Source organism: Sminthopsis crassicaudata, chromosome 3 (assembly GCF_048593235.1).
Source record: "Sminthopsis crassicaudata isolate SCR6 chromosome 3, ASM4859323v1, whole genome shotgun sequence".
NCBI lineage: Eukaryota > Metazoa > Chordata > Mammalia > Dasyuromorphia > Dasyuridae > Sminthopsis > Sminthopsis crassicaudata.
This window is the reverse complement of record NC_133619.1, coordinates 8,673,817-8,689,734: the sequence shown is the minus strand read 5'-3', so window position 1 is coordinate 8,689,734 and position 15,918 is coordinate 8,673,817. Positions and strand designations below refer to the sequence as shown.

Genomic DNA, 15,918 nt, shown 5'->3' with positions numbered 1-15,918 from the left:
AAACTAGAAAAAGAAACACCTATCTCTCACAGAAACTCCCTGAGTTTTTGGGCTGGTGGAAAGAGCCCCAGCCGAGGGCTCTCCTGCTAGCGCCTCTTGGGCTGTAAGATCACCCGGTCTGGGGTGGCTCTGGCAGGGATGGTTTATAAGTTACCCACTGAGGGCCCGGTCTCCAGGAGCTGTGGGGGTGGGCTTCAGGAGCCTGGAGCTCTTGGATCCTCAGTGGGGAGGTGGCCCCCCCAGGTTAGAGATGAGGGGGTAGCCAGAGGGCCCTTTCTGCTCAGGGACCAGGGCGCTGTGAGCTCCTTGGGCAGACTCTGTCCCCCCTTTCTCTGTATCCTCAGCCCTTGGAGCTTGGCGCACAGTAGGAGCCTAAAGGAAGCCTGTGGACTGACTGGGTGGGTCAGGACAGCCTCCTGGACACCCTGCTGGACTTGGAGCTTTAGCCGCAGTGTGTGCTGACCCACTCTGGCTGAGCGGGGTGACCGGTGGCCGAACCACCTTCCTCCCTCGCCTCCTTCCATACATAGGAAGCACCTCCTGAGCCAGGCACCGGGACGCACCTGGGAGAGAGTCCCTGATGGGGGGGGCGCCATGAGCATGGAGCGGACTCGGGGTGGGAAGGAGCCCGGCAGCGCCCGAGAAGGCCCGAGGCGGGCTGACTGACGGCCCTGCAGCCCCTGAAGCAGGCGGCCGGGAGGGACCCTGGATGGAGCGCCCGGCTCTGGAGGCGAGAAGGCCCGGCTCTTACTCCCTGTGGGGTCCCGGCAAGTGGAGACCCCGATTTACCCCTGCTCCTCATTTGTGAAACGGTTGTGCTGAAGGAGGAACCGGCCGCCGGGCCTGTCTCTGCCCAGAAAGACAAGGTCCGCGGGCGCAGAGGCGGCTCAGTGGCCAAGGCCACCCCTGCTCCGGGGCGCTTCCTGAGGTCCCGTCTCTGAGGAACGGGCTGGGCCTCCGTGCTGCCCTCGCTCACCGCTCCAGGGTCAGCCCCGTCCTCCGAGGGAAATGCGCGAACCCCAGAGGGGGGCGGGAGCCTGTCACCTCCCAGGCCCTCTGCTGAGAAAAGCCCCCAGCGAGTCACCGCCCTGGCCGGGAGCAAAGCCGCGGGACCTCCGCCAGTTACGGTGATCCTCCAGACGCTGGCACGGGGAACGGCGGCTCCCTGGTTTTCCCTCCCTCCTCGGCGGGTGGGGGCTCCGACCCCCAGACAAGGAGCCCTGGGCCCGGGAGGGGGCGGCCCCCAGCGTCCGGCCAGACCTGGAAAAGGCTCTCAGGCCCATAGCGGAGGCCGAAGAAGGCCTGGGCCGCGGGAACTAGGGCCGACTCCTGGAGAAGGAAGCAGCGGGAGGAGGGAGGCAGCCGAGCGGGGAGGACCTTCTCCAGGCTGCCCAGGAAGGCTGAGGAGGGAGGACTTTTGGGGGAGCCCCCCTCCCGCCAGCGGACCGTCCCTGGCAGGGGGTGAGTGAGTGCCGGCCGGGGGCTGGTGGGTCAGCCTGTGGGCCAAGTCCGGGACAGGAGGCCGAGGGGCGAGGGGAGAACAGGAAGGAGGCGCTGAAGGAGGAGGTTCCAGCTGCTCTGAGTCCTGGTCTTGGGCTGCCCCCTGACCAGGAGGGAGGCCGGGAAAGGCGGGATCCCCGGACCGGGGAAGTCCGCCTGCGGGCGGTTCCGCAGCCCCGGGACCCACTACCTGTGCGGCCCGGGGCCCCCCCGCACTGGCGGAGACCCGGAAAAGGCGCCGGCAGCGGGCCCACACAGGGAGGCTTTATTGGTGGGAAAGAGGCTCCAAGAGGCACGAGCACAACGCTGAGGGGCTGCCCCCCAGGACCGGGCGCCTTCCATCTGACGGGAGAGAAGGGCGCTCTTTGCCCCCGTAATCAGCCGGAAAGGCTGTTTTTCGAGCATGAAAGTAGCGCTTTGGGGTGCCGAAGGAAGCGCGCATCCCCGTGTGCCGGGAGACAGTGAGGGGGTCCGTGCCTCGGGGCCCCTTCTGCGCTGGGGGGAAGGGGGTCCCTGCCTCCGCGCCCCTCCCGCTCTCCCACCAGCCGTGATCTATTCGGGGCACGTGCAGCCCACGGCCAGGTACCGGTGACTTGGGGGGAGGGGGCCGGGGCGAAGCCTGGAGTCCCCCGGGCAGGAGCGTGCGCGGCTGTGCTCCCCGCCCCCGCTCCCGGCCGGCGGGCAGGGTTCGCCCGGCTCCCTCAGTTGGGCTCTTCCCAGAGCCCGCCCGCCCCTCCTTGGCCATGCCCGAGAACCGCGGGGTGCCGCCTGCCGGGGGGCGGGGCTTCCCCGGCGCCGAGCACGCCGGCCAATCAGCAGGCGCCCCTCATGAATAGGGAATGAGGCTGCGGCGGCCCGACAGCGAGGCCACCCCGCCCCCTCGCTCTCGCGCCCGCGCGCTCGCTCGCGCCCACCCTCGCCCACACACGCGCCGCCGGGGCCGCAGGACGAAGATGGCGACCGCCATGTACTTGGAGCACTACCTGGACAGTGAGTCCGCTTCCCGCCTGGGCCGGGGCCGGGGCCGGGGCCGGGGCCGACCGGCGGGGTGCCCTGCCTCGCGCCGCTGGGGCCTCGCCGAGCCTCGCGACAGGGACGGCGGGCCGGGCTCGGGAAAGCAGGGGCTCGCGGGGAAGGGTGGCCCCGGAGCGGGAGGGGGCCGGGGGGAGGGGCGGGGGCGACCGCGGGGGCGCGCGGGAGGGGAGGGACGGCCGCGGGGGCGCGCGCGCGGGAGGCGGGAGGGCGGGCTCGGCGGGAATTAAGATGTGCGTCACCGTCCCGCGAGGGGAGGGAGAGCCAGAGGGTGGGAGGCGGAGCGAAACGAGATGACGCGGAGCGGGGGCGTGTCGCCACTATGGCGATCCTGGCGATTCGGGCGGCGTCACCGGGCGCGGGACACGCCCCTGACGAGGTCTCCGGGAAGTCGCCCCGCCCCCGGCAGCTCCTGGCGCCCCCTGGCGAGCAGAAAGAACACTTGTCTAGGTCTAGGGGGAGAGCGGGGCCAGAGTGCATCTATAGATCTGGAGCTGGGAGGATGTGCTAGGTCCGAAGGTCTAGAGTTGGAGGAGGGGCCGGTGGTTAGAGCTAGAGCCGGAGGGGGAGTGTGATTGGGTGTGTTGGATCTAGAGCTGGCAGGACGTTCTAGGCTCCCACCATCTGGAACACTGGGGGAGCTCTCAGGGATCCTCCCAGGCTTAATCCAGATCTGGGATTCCCAGGCGATGGAGGACTCCCAGCTCAGAGAGCGCACTGTGGCTCCGAGCCGCCGGGGGGAGCCAGGAGCCCGGTCTGGCGCCCTCCTCCCCAGTTCTCCCCCTGCCGTCACTGGCACCGGGTTCTGAAACAGCGCCGCCTCCCGGCCCTCCGAAGAAGGTGGCTTGGAGCTCCGGGCCTCGGCACGGGAGGGATGACGGAGACCAGGCCCTGCGGTCTCAGGGAGGGCTCCTTGTGAGAGCCTCTCTTTGGGGTGTAAGGTCAAAGGTGTGGCCGCCGAGGCACGTGGGGAAGATCTGTTTTGCATCCTTGGGAGGATGGTGAATAATGTTCCCTCAGTTCCCAATCCACCAACAATGCATCAGTGTCCAGATCCCCGCCTCCCCCACTCCTCATTCCCTTTCCCTGCCGTCCCGGCGGGCGGGAGGGGCTCCTCTGGGCGGTCTGCGTCCCCTTCTCTGGTCAGCAGGGATCCGAACGCTTTTTCTTACGCCATTTTTATTTAACTCCCATTAGTCGTGTTTACAAAGCCCTTAGCCCAGTGCGTAGCACACAGTAGGATGCTCATAAACGCTTGTTCCCACTCCTCACTCCCGCTTCCCAGGTTTTCAGACGTTGGTGGGCGGAGCAGGGGGAGGGCAGAAAGGGGGAGGGGCACTCTCGGAGGTCCTGGCCTTGCTCCTTGCTGGGAGCTGCCCGCAGTCTCAGGGAGGGGCAGCCTTCCTGAAGGTGGCTCTGAAGTGCGGGGCGGGGCCTGCCCCCGGGGAAGCTTCCATTCCTGCCAGAGAGGAGCCTGAGGCCTTTTCCAGCCCGCAGGCGGGAGTCCGGCCTGTAGGAGGAGCTGAGCCCGCCCTTTGTGGTCCAGGTCTAGAAGCTGGGAACAAGCAAGGGAGGAAGAAGCAGGGCGCCGGCTCCGCCCGGCCCCTCCACAGTTAAGGCACCTGTGGTTTTGTGCGCGTGGACGCGGGACTTAGGGGTTCCTGGGTCAGAACACGCCTTCCCCCCCAGCCAGCCCAGGGATGAGCTGGACCTTTGGGCTTGGGGGCTCAGGGTGTGGGCAGGCGCCAGAGCAGCAGCCAGGGCGGAGGGGCCCCTCTGCTTCCCAGGAGACAGACCCCTGGGGCTCCTCTCCCCTTGCCTGGCCCCGCAGGAGGCCCGAGGGCCCGGAGGCTGTCCCCTCCGCGGCTCACGGAGGGCCGGGGCCAGGCTGCAGCTTTGGCTTCGGTCCCTCCGGAAGGGTTAGCGACACACCTTTCTGCCTCCCCCAGGTTCAGTTCTCTTAGTCGGGTCTGGTTCAGACTCGTCCCGTCTCCGTCCCGCTTTCCTCTTTGGGCATATGTTCTCTTGGCCGCGGCCGTGTTTGGAAGCTCCAGTCCTTTTATCTATGAAAGGAGAGATTTCAGCCCATGGAAAACCTGCAAGGAAGAAAACTTCTCCCGGGCACGCCCCTGCCCCTCCCTCCATAAGAGACGGAGCCCTTGTTTTCTCCCTTGTTTTCTCCGCGGCGGAACCTCCAGGGCAGACTTGGGCCGGGCTTTTGCGAACCATTTATGCTCTTTGTGTTTCAGGTATTGAAAATCTCCCATGTGAACTCCAGAGGAATTTCCAGCTGATGCGTGAACTGGATCAGAGAACAGAAGGTGTGTTCAGGTACTCCAGGAAGCAGCCAGGATACGAGGGGCCCTCGTGGTACTGAGCTCTCCTCGGTGCCCTGGGGAGCGCGCCCAGCGAGCCCCCGCGGGGGCAGGGAAGGTGAAATCCCACAGGTCGCCAGGAAGTGCAAAAGCTGCCAAGGAGGCTTGGGAAATTTTTACCTTTTGCCTTAATTTAACTTTTTATCCTAGTCCCAAATCTTAGTCATTTGGTATTGTCAGAATTCAGGTGACCCTGTGTGGCACGGAGACGATTAGTACATGGGTGGCTGAGAGAGCTGCCGTTGATGCCCACAGCACTTGGGTGCTGCCCAGAGGGACCAGTCTCTCAGTTGATGACTTACCAAACATTCACTGCCTCCCATGTGTCAGCCAGGCTCTGTGATAGGGATACAGGAACAAAGGGGATTGCTCCTGACCTCAAGGGGCATGAGATCTGTGAGGGTCCCAAGGCTCAGGTGGCAGGAAGAATTCATATGGTGGTAAGGAAAGTGTGTGTGTGCTGTGGGGGGTTCCTAAAATAGTAAATATTTTGAGGATATTTTATAAATAAATTTGTGGATACTTCTGTTCAACCCTCAATGTGTAGCTGGAATCACAAACAGTAAGAGCATAATGAAAAACAATTGAACTGAGATGAGATGATTTTTAAATTTTCAGTAGTATTTTATTTTCCAAATACTTGTAAAGATAGTTTTCATTATTCGTTTTTGTAAGATTTTGTGTTCCAAATTTTTCTTCCTTTTCCCTGTCCTTCTCCCCAAGACAGCACGTAATCTGTTATATGTTAAATACATCCAATTCATTTAAACATATTTACATCTTTGTCTTGTTGTGCAAGAAAAATCAAACCAAAAGGGAGGAAAAACCATGAGAAAGAAAAAGCAAACCAACAACAAGGGGAATAGAAGGCCTTGACTGATCTACATTCAGTCTCCATAGTTCTCTCTCTAGATGTGATTGGCATTTTCCATCCCACGTCTATCGGAATTGCTTTGAATCAGCCCATTGTTGAATCAGCCACGAATGTCGCAGTCAATCATCACATTATCTTGTTGCCCAGTTTTCCTGTTTCTGGTCACCTTCCTCAGGATAAGATAAGAGGAAGTACTGAATACTGAAAATATGTGTACATTTTTGTTTTCTCTGGGAAATCGAGGAGCAGTGACAACCATATTGCTTCAGAGCTGGCTGGCAGAGGACAGCCAGGGTGGGAGCAAGCCCCAGAGTGCCTGGGATCTCGGCTCTCCACTTGACTGAGAACCAGCCTTTATGCCGATTGTCCCTTGCCATCTCTTTGTTAGATAAGAAGGCGGAGATTGACATCCTGGCAGCCGAATATATCTCCACAGTGAAGAATCTGTCCCCAGAGCAGCGTGTGGAGCACCTGCAGAAGATCCAGAATGCTTACAGTAAATGCAAGGAGTACAGCGATGACAAGGTGCAGCTGGCCATGCAGACCTATGAGATGGTGAGGGTTTGCGCCCGCCCTTCCTCAGCACACCGCTCGTTGGGGAAGGTGGGGATGCTGGGACCACCCCGAAGGGCCCTTAAAAGAGGAGGCAGGGAAACTTCCTGCTCTGGGAGGACTAGTTCTAGGGTTTGTGTTTTGCTTTTGTTGCCTTTCTTATCCTTAGCTTTCACATGACGGAATCCAGACATCAAGAAATTCCCAACTTAATCTGAATCAGATGTGCTCTTTCACTTAGGTAGACTTTTCCTTAGATCTCTTCAGTAGCTTCTGGCTCTTGTTCAGATCATTACATGAGAGTAGTTTTTTTTACATATTCTTCCTAAATGAACATTCTCTTGACTGTGCTGTGAAGTTGGGCACTCCTGGCACCGGTTTAAAATCGGGGCGTTTCTCAAAGCCACTGCCTTGGACAACCCTGAAGTTCTGTTTCTCCTGGGGAGCTCCTGTGCTTGTGGGAGCCGTGGAGGCCCCAAAGGCCTGGGCCCCGTTGATCTACTTGAGCCTCATCTCTCAGGTGCTCTGCATTTTAAATGACTTTGATTTGAGGTCTGCGGTGCCTTCAGTCCCCAGGCTGCCCTTCTCAGAGACCCTGGGCAGTTCACATCTTGTCATTTTTGTAGCCTCTGGTCTTCCTGGTTTTGGACTTTTTCTTTAGACTTCTCTGCCAGCCTTGCCCACCTCTTGCATTTGCTTCCAGGGGCCCCTGCTTCTTCTTCCCCCCCTCCCCCCCCCCCCCCCCCCCCCCCGAGGCTGGGGTTAAGTGACTTGCCCAGGGTCATACAGCTAGGAAGTGTTAAGTGTCTGAGACCAGATTTGAACTCGGGTCCTCCTGAATTCAAGGCTGGTGCTCTCTCCACTGTGCCACCTAGCTGCCCCTCCGGGGTCCCTGCTTCTTAAACTGCTAGTTGTAGCCATATAAGAAAAGTCCCAGTAATGGAAACAGGATTCACTTATGGACTTGGCAATAGTGGGCTTACATATGGATGGTCACTTAAACTCCAGAGATTTGGCCTGGTGGACAGAGAGCAAGACCTTAGTTGGAGGAGTCATGGGCCCATGTGGGCCTGGTGCAGGGCTCCCTGACATGTCTCCTGCTGTGGGATTCCCCAATGACCTTTGTGTGGGCTCTCATCTGCAGGTGGACAAACACATCCGCCGCCTTGATGCGGACCTTGCACGCTTTGAAGCTGATCTGAAAGAGAAGATGGAGGGCAGTGACCTGGAGAGCTCGGGAGGAAGAGGCCTGAAAAGTATGCCCTTGGATGCCAGTCGTGCCCTTCGGGTTGTCAGCCAGGCGTTCAGAGCCCACGGGCTTTGGTGACCATGTGTGATGTTCTCTTTCAGAAGGCCGGGGCCAGAAGGAGAAAAGAGGCTCCCGGGGTCGTGGGAGACGCACCTCAGAGGAGGATACTCCGAAGAAGAAAAAGCTCAAAGGAGGGTAAGAATTAGACCAGCTGCCAGGGGTCTGGTGCCCATGGTGTGTTTCTGTCCTTGTGGTCAGTGGAGCCATATGAACTTGACAAGTTTGGAGCTCTGCGGAAGCTCCGTGCTGGGCAGAGAGAAGAGCTGACAGGGATGCCGAGAGCATTGAAACAGCATCTTTGAGGGGCGCGGAGGAGAGGGGTGCAGGCTGAAGGTCATGGCCAACTGGTGGGATGGTAAGGCAGATTTGGACAGAGCTGCATGGCCAGACCTTAGCTCAGGGTTTTGGTCAGCATGGAAGGTTGCTAGGTCTGAGGTTGGTTCCTTGGGCCTCACCTCACTTTGGGCTCCGTGGGCCTCACTTTGGTTCCTTGGACCCTGCTTTGTCTCCGTGCAGGTCGGAGTTCGCTGAGACCATCCTCTCTGTGCACCCTTCGGACGTCCTGGACATGCCTGTGGACCCCAACGAGCCCACCTACTGCCTGTGCCACCAGGTGTCCTATGGAGAGATGATTGGCTGTGACAATCCAGATGTGAGTAGCAGAGGGACGCCGAGGAGGGGCTGGGGAGCTGGGGGGTTGGGGGTGGACGCTAACAGCTGGCCCCTCCCTTCTTTCTTGACAGTGTCCCATAGAGTGGTTTCACTTTGCTTGTGTGGATCTCACCACGAAGCCCAAAGGAAAGTGGTGAGTGGGGTGGAAGGGTGGCAGGGACAACCTGCTGGCAGGTGCCCAGTTTGCCCAGGCCCCTGGGAGGCGGTGTCCTTCCAGTTTTAGACCAGGTTTGAAAATGGGCAGGTTTCTGTCCCAGTTGCCCCTGAACAGTGGTAGTTGGAGGTCAGGCTCTCAGCTGAAGAGGCAACATGGCCTTGTGGTCAGTGCCAGGCTGGAGTTGCCAGAGTTGCAGCTTCTGCTTCCAGCCTTCTGGCTAATGCTTAGCTTATTGCTTGTGTTCCATGTTGCATTGCTGCCCACCAGATGATTGCTATTTCCTCACTACTGGCAAGTCCGATTGCCTTCCCACCTTGGATGTCACAGGGTGACACTTGGCCCCAGGGGCTTCTGGGAGAGGGCTGAGGTCTTGGGGGATGCAGGAGTGGGAGGAAGTTGATGGTCTGGCTGTGCCTGGCTCTGTGCTGCTGTGTGACCGTCACCTGTGGGGCTGACAGGGTCCCACACGCACACCTTCTGGAGGCCCCTCCCCAGAGCGACTTGTGATGGTGCCTTGTCTCTCGGCAGGTTCTGTCCACGCTGTGTACAGGAGAAGCGGAAGAAGAAGTAAGGATGACTCCGGAGGAGCGGTCACTACCTCCCTCCCTCCTTCCCGTTGTAATAGCTTATCTTTATTTTTAAACTACCTTCTTGTTTTGGTCTGGTACTGATTATCCACTGGCCAGTTGTAATTCTTGGTATTTCAGAACAAAAAGCAGAAAACCAGCTCTCTCCTCCGAGGAGAGACTCTTGTAGGTCACTTTGTCACAGGGACTTTGTTTTCCTACTTCTTTATGTGGATTTCCCGATAGCACTGAATCCGGCAGTCACACTTATATGATTCACATGGGGTATTTGCTAAATAGGCATCAGGAGATGTGCGACTGCCACAAGAAAGAAGTCCACGGCCATGAGATAAATGCCCCCTTGGTACCCTGGTGCCCACCATTGCCCCTTAGTAGAGGTGGCTGAGGAGCCCTGGGTCCGGGACGGCGAGGCGCCCCTCCCCACTGGCCATTTTTCCTTTGTACTGGGACGCGCGCGTCCGTAGAGCTGGGACAGCCTCCTTGACAAGGCCTCGGCTCCCGTTCTGAAGCCAGTGACTGTGTTTACTTGTGGAAAGAGCCTGTGCCCGCCCGCTACGGGTTTGAGGGCTCTTACCATTAGGAAGTGATTTCTGCTTTATTGTGCACTGCCCTGTTTGTTTGAATTTCCACTCCTTCCCTCTCTCCAGGGCCGACGTGCCCATTCCAGAGCACAACGGGTTTCCATTAGCATGGAGGCTCTCGAGAGCTGCTGATGGCCTGTTCCTCTGGAAGTTCCTCAAGTTTTTACTGTGAAGACAAGCTTAGTGTTTTAGCATGAAGATAGTGGGGTCTGATGTGTTTTATGAAGTGAAAGTCCAGTCTGCTAAGACCTGGTTTTATATCTGATTTATGTTGCACACTGTTAGAGCTTTGAGATAAGAAGCTGTATCCGAGGGAATAATCTCAGATGATGTGTGGATTCTCGTAATTCGGCCCCAGCTTAGAAAGGAAGCTGGTGGCCTGGGTAGACTTTTTACTTGATCAGCATTCACCACAAACCAATGTTAGATGATCCTTTTCGTGAGATTTTAGATGACTAGTTTAGTGTCATGACATTAATTTTGCTATGTTTAAGATTCTTAGACAGACAGTGTTGGAATTCTGACAATTCTCTGAGCATCCCAGAAATCCCTTAGCACAAACCTAAAGGAATTAAAAAGAGAACAGTAAGGGAGGGGCAACAAATGTGCTTTCTGTTGATCTAATCAAGGACTAAAATTCTAACTATAAGAAAATGCTGCTTTTATTATCTGTAGAATGAGAGTCTTTGAAAAAATGCTCTACTTTCCTGTTTTCCAGTGTGTCATTCTAAGATGAGGTGAGAGATGAAAGAGATCAGGACTGGGCTGGCCTCTGTCACCCAGCTCAGTTCCAGTGGGTGAGAGGCTGTCAAAAGGCGACGCCGTCATTGGTTGTCAGCCATTGGGTCTCGGCCATGAGCTGAGTGTTCTGAGAGCTTGCCCCTCCGCGTCTGCAGCCAGGCTGCTTTCTGTTGGGGCCGTGCGCTTCTGACAGAAAGACATGTCGACATTGTGGGGTTTAAGTCATTGAATCGTGCGTGGTGTTTACATTCAGAATTTTCGTTCCTTTTTAGGTTTTAGGCTTGAGCACCTTTGATTCTTGGGGAGTGGCTGGGGCAAAGGCCTGACTGGCTGTCCTTCTGGTAAGGGGCAGACAGCCATTCACCCTCTTCCTTGAGTCATTGAATGCTTTATCTGCTCTCTTCAGTTGCTATTGAAAAGCAGGGAAAAAAGTAGTAGAAATTATGGGGAAAATATTTTTCTAGATTTTCTTCCCAGGATGTAATAATGAATATATAAATACAGTAAATTGGCAGGAGAAGAATTTCTGCCAATTCCTTAGTAGCCAATTTAATAACAGATTTCTTTGGTCTTTGACCACATGGGAGATATTTTGCTCATCAGCGTAGGGGTTTATGATCTCACGAGAAAGGGATTGATTCCCACTCTTGGCCTCCATCACCCGTGGAGGTGTTCGATGAGATGCCTTTCCTCATTGTCCTGTTCTTTGGTGGTATTTTGCCTCCAGGATTGTTTTCCATTTGAAATAATGTCACCAAAACGTTAGAAACACAACTTTGGAACAAATGGACCGAGAGTGACCGTGAAAAGACCCCCTGTAATCTCTGAAACCAGAGCCCATGTGTGTGACCAATGTGATTGGGTGTGGGAGGGGGTAGATAGATCCGATCCCAGGGAGTGTGCCTGCACCTGCAGGATTCCCCCATCTTTCTCGAAGTTTGGACCTAGCTTGATTTGGGGGTCAATTCTGACTTTTAAGCCTGTCCCCAAACCTGACCTACGGTCTTGTCTGCCATTGAAACGGGCCCCATCTCCTTTAAGCTGGGAAGAAGAGCTTTGCTCTGCTCCAGCCCCGGGCTGCACTTGAAGGTACGGGCTGGGTTGTGAATGATAGAGGATGGGGGCCGGGTCTTACTTAACCTTTGGTTCCCCCCCCAGCACCTAGCACAGTTCCCTGCACAGGCTTAGTGCTCAGTGTTTGTTGATTGAAATGAATGCATTTTGAATGTCCCAGACTATTTAATCCCACAGTTTATGACACTGTATATGAGCCAGGTATAATGTATTATTCATATTTTTTGTGTGTGCTTATTTGCAAGTAAAAACTATAGTTTATTCAGAAGAAAAGTCAGAACATTTCAGGAGTTGATTTTCCCTTCCTTGATGCTTAGATTATTAAATTTAGCATTTAGAGCAATTCTGTTGTCTTCTGGGAGAAAACATGCTGCATTTTAAAAACTTTTAAAGTGTTTGTTTTATTGAGTCCCATAAACCTGTGTGTTTGCCTTGTAGTGAAATTGCTGGCTGGAGCAAGTCCCTTAGAAGCCGCCCTCGAAGGCAGGCAGGAGCTCCTGAATCTAGAGTGTAAAGCTGGGGCTCCACCAGTGGGACTGTCATGTAGCGGAAGCCCCAGCAGCTTCTCTTTCGTGGTGATGCTAGAGAAAAGGGACCATTTCCCAGTCAGTCATAGGCTTAAACTTCCTTTTTTTCCTTTCTTTTCTTTTCTTTTTTGTTAAACTTTCTCCCATGACCCCTCTGAACGGATCATGTGTTCAGCACTGGAGCAAGGGCCATTTAATCTAATCCGGTGATAAAGCTGGCCCGAGAGCAGCGTTCTCTGGATTTGGCAGCGTCTGCTCCACATGGGGGGGGGGGGGGGCAGGAGGGTTGAGGGTGGCAGCGGGCAGGGACTTGGATTTTCCTTTTTTTCTTTTAAACAAAATGAAGAATTTTGATTCTGGGCATTGGAAAGTTTCAAGGTTTCCTAGGTTTTTGGTGTTCCAGTGTTTGCTGTTCATCACCTTTGTTGAAAGGGATTGAAAAACTGGGGGAATCTAAGGTCGTTCTAATTCACATGAGGTTACAAAGATGTTTTTTCACATACGTGTATATTTCTTGTCTTCAGCTTTACCACATTTCATCCAAAAAGATGATGATGCAGCTTTAACATGAATGTTACATTTTATTTTCAAAGGAAATATGTTCCCTTTGTAAATGGAAGAGAATATTGTAAATCTTTTTATTAAAAATAATGTAAAGATGTATATCTGTATTTTTGGATCATGTTATAGATAATGGATATATTGTTTAATAAATAAAATATTTTTGGGAACAAAACCAAGTTTGAGAGCACATCGTTTCAGGAGCTGGGGCAAAGTTTTCAAAGCTGGGTCCTGAGGTGACCGTTGCACGTTTCCCATGGGTGATTAAAGGGATGGGCACTCCCTCCCGCATAGGCCTTGGTCTTACCTCTCCCAGGGGCTCAGGCTGTCCAGAGCCTACCCTTGACTTGTGAGGAGTCCTGGATAAGAGGTGTCATTTGAATCTCTGGGCCTCAGACTTGGCTTTTTTGATATGTCCACAGTGGCCTGATACAGTACCTTGCCTCTAGAAGTGGGAAAAGATGGCACTCAGTGCTGTCCAACTCAACTGGAGATGGCCAAAACCACCAGTGGTGCAGAAGGATCCCCGAGAGCCACACAGTGCCCCAGAAAGCACACTGGGCTCTGCTCTGTTATATTCTGACACCTGTCTCTCAGCTTTGTTTTAATTCGGTTTTGGCAGCACATCCAGGGTGCTGAGCCTCAGGCCCAGGCAGGGTTAGACCTTGTCCATTCAGACGGACCTTTTTAACACGTGAGGCTGTGGAAAGGCAAGACCTTGTGAAAGCCACACGTAAGTGAGAAGAGGTCACAGGGCCCACACAGCCCAGCTGGAAGCCAAACATCGATGGGTGGTTCTATTTTCAGGTGTCTTGCAGGCTTGGTTCTCAGTCCTGTTTCTCTGGTCCTCGGTCCGGCTTCACTGTAGGTGTCTTGCAGGCTTGGTTCTCAGGCCTGCTTCTCTGGTCCTCGGTCCTGCTTCATTGTAGGTGTCTTGCAGGCTTGGTTCTCAGTCCTGCTTCTCTGGTTCTCAGTCCTGCTTCTCTGTAGGTATCCTGCAGGCTCAGTCATCAGTCCTGCTTCTCTGTAGGTATCCTGCAGGCTCGGTCCTACTTTCTCTTGTCCTGTTTCTCTGTAGGTTGATTAGAGCCAAGGAGCATTTAGCTTGAGGATCTTATTGGCTCCCGGAGCGCCGGGATTCCTAGAGTGTAGGCAGCTGAGGTTTGGGAAGCATCCTTTTCATGAAATGCCCACAAAAGCCACACAGAAAAGGAGGATTTCCACTGTTTGTAAGTTCGCTGCAGTTATCCTGTCTTTGGAGCTGATGCCAGGTCCTGAACGGGACTGACTGACCCCAACGTCTCAGCCCAGGAACCAAGCCATCTCTGGCCCCACCGGTGCCAAGGGCTGGGGGCACTATGGGACAAAGCCCAAGCCCTCCAGGAGTTCCCCCCTCTAATGGTGATTCCCCCAACCATCACAACTGGACAACTGGGTACAAATAAGAGGGAAGGACTTGGGGCTGAACGGGTGATCAGAGCAATTTCCAAGGAAGCTTGGGGGTTGGGGGGGGAGCTGCTGGTGGGGCACTCAGCCAGGGGCAATCACCGGAGGATGGGGGGGGGGAGTCAGAAGGAAGGGAAGTCAGGTTCGAGGAAGAGGCTGGAAACGGAGGGAAGGACCCCCTGGGGACGGGCTGAAGTGGGCCAGACACCCCCACCCGCGGAGCCCTGCGCAAAGGGGCAGGCCAGATGGGCCAGTCCGGCCGGCCATCCAGCCTGCGTGCGTGGCTCCCGCACCCCTCTAGGCGGGTGGGGGCCCGGTGGTTCCCTTCCCTCTCCACTCCAGGGACGACAGCTCGCCCCGAAAGCCCATGGTCACAATCCGCGTTTAGGTAGCCAGGACCGGGGCTGCGGGAGCCAGACTGGAGCTGAAGGAACCCGAGTCTGGGAGGGCAGGACTGGAACTTGGGGTGCAGGGGAGAGAGGGACGTACGAGGCGGCTGGTTTGAGGGACGTGGTCCGAGCTGAAGTGGGTGGAATGAAAGGCCAAGTTGGTATGGCCGCTTGGGGGGCGGAGGAGGGGCCACGCTAAGAGGACAGACCTCCTTGCCGGCTTTTGGGGTTCAGACCGGGCCTTGGGGCGGGCGTGATTGAAGGCATGGCCTGGGGGAGGAGCTGAGGGGGCATTGCTCCGTGTCTCCGGGGCCCGACACTGGCGCAAGAGTGACCCCGGCGGGGCGGCTTCTGCCCTCCCGACGCTGACAGTCTGCAGAGACGGCCCCGCCTCTCCAGGCTAAAGGCGTAGAACCCGGCCCGGGCCGGGCGGGGAAAGGGCGGATCTGGAGGGAGGCAAGGTGGGAGGAGGAGGAAGCAGGGCTCGAGTCCGTTCCGATGGAGGGGCGGGGCAAGGGCGGAGCCTGGAGGAAGACTAAGTGGGGGGCAGGGCCGAGTCCGCTCCGGCGGGGCGGGGCTGGGGGCGGGCCGACGAAGGGCCGAGAAGTGCGCAGGCTCCGGCCCGCCCCCCTCGGACGCTCCAGCTTTTCCCCGGTGTACCGGACCCCGCAGTGCCGGCAGCCCGGCGTCCTGGGCCCAGGTAACGGCCTTGGCCGGGGGTTCGGCGCAGGCGCAGGCGCGGGAAGGGGTCCCCCTTCAGCCGCCCCTGGAGCCCATCCCGGGGGGCTCCGAGCGCCCTGCGCCTCTTTCCAGCTCCCTTCCTGCCTCTGTGCCCCCCGCCCCCAACCAGTGCCCGAGCGGGGAGTGAGGGGGGAAGGAGGGGGGGCAGTCACCTCCCCTCGGGCTCTGGGCTCAGATGTCACGTGTCCCCTAATGGGCATTTCTGAGGGAAACTTCCAGGCTGTTAGCGGCAAAATGGAAAACCTGCCGTAAATCCCTTAGAACTGGAGAAATGCGAGTTAAGAGCGCTCTCGGCCGTCAGTCTGGCTGAGTTAACCAGAAAGGAAAGTGACAACTGCCGCGGGGCGAACCCGGTCCGCGCTATTCGGGGAGGCCGGGACGGACGACCCCAGGTGTGCGCCCCGCGGGGGGGGGGGGGGGGGGGGGGGGGGGGAGGGTCTGTGCCCAGAGAGAAGCGGCTCGTGGTGACTGCGGGCAGCCGGGGGCCCGGGGGAGAGCTGTCTGCGCGGACGGACGGCGGCGGGAAGGGAGGGAAGCGAAGGGAGACGCCTGAATGTGGAGAGAAGTGAGCAGAACCAGGACCGTTTGTGCCTAAATAATACACAGCCTTTGGCAACCGCCCCCCCCCCCCCCCCCCCCCCCCCCCGAGACCCCTTTGTTATATAAAACCTTTTAGTACTACTCAGAATGGTCAGTTTCTGTTCCACCACGTTCTCTTTCCCGGCCTTGTTCTCTGCTGTGCTTCGTCACCGGTGGCTCTTGTTTGTTTCATGTTTGTTTATTTAACACACCTCGCTTTA

At 56.7% G+C, this 15,918-nt stretch overlaps 1 protein-coding gene across 4 annotated transcripts; it reads left to right on the top strand.

Annotated features, from left to right (window-relative positions):
- The first annotated feature begins 2,360 nt into the window (after nt 1–2,360).
- On the top strand, nt 2,361–12,717 carry ING5 (inhibitor of growth family member 5). 4 transcript variants are annotated; one of them, XM_074297931.1, is made up of 8 exons: nt 2,361–2,490; nt 4,782–4,853; nt 6,170–6,336; nt 7,478–7,589; nt 7,687–7,777; nt 8,159–8,294; nt 8,386–8,447; nt 9,000–12,717. In XM_074297931.1, exons 1-8 carry the CDS (start codon nt 2,454–2,456, stop codon nt 9,040–9,042), a joined length of 720 nt encoding a protein of 239 aa, XP_074154032.1. In that variant the 5' UTR covers nt 2,361–2,453; the 3' UTR covers nt 9,043–12,717. The 4 variants fall into 4 exon arrangements, with proteins under 4 accessions (XP_074154032.1, XP_074154031.1, XP_074154034.1 ...); XM_074297930.1 differs by having other exon boundaries at nt 7,684–7,777; XM_074297933.1 differs by lacking the exon at nt 2,361–2,490 and adding an exon at nt 2,850–3,043 and having other exon boundaries at nt 7,684–7,777.
- The last annotated feature ends 3,201 nt before the right edge of the window (nt 12,718–15,918 follow it).

Coding starts and splice junctions, on each gene's coding strand:
- ING5 (XM_074297930.1), top strand. CDS start 2,454: ATGGCGACCGCCATGTACTTGGAGCACTACCTGGACA. Junction 7,778..8,158: donor AAGAAAAAGCTCAAAGGAGG/GTAAGAATTAGA, acceptor GTCTCCGTGCAG/GTCGGAGTTCGCTGAGACCA. Junction 8,448..8,999: donor ACGAAGCCCAAAGGAAAGTG/GTGAGTGGGGTG, acceptor GTCTCTCGGCAG/GTTCTGTCCACGCTGTGTAC.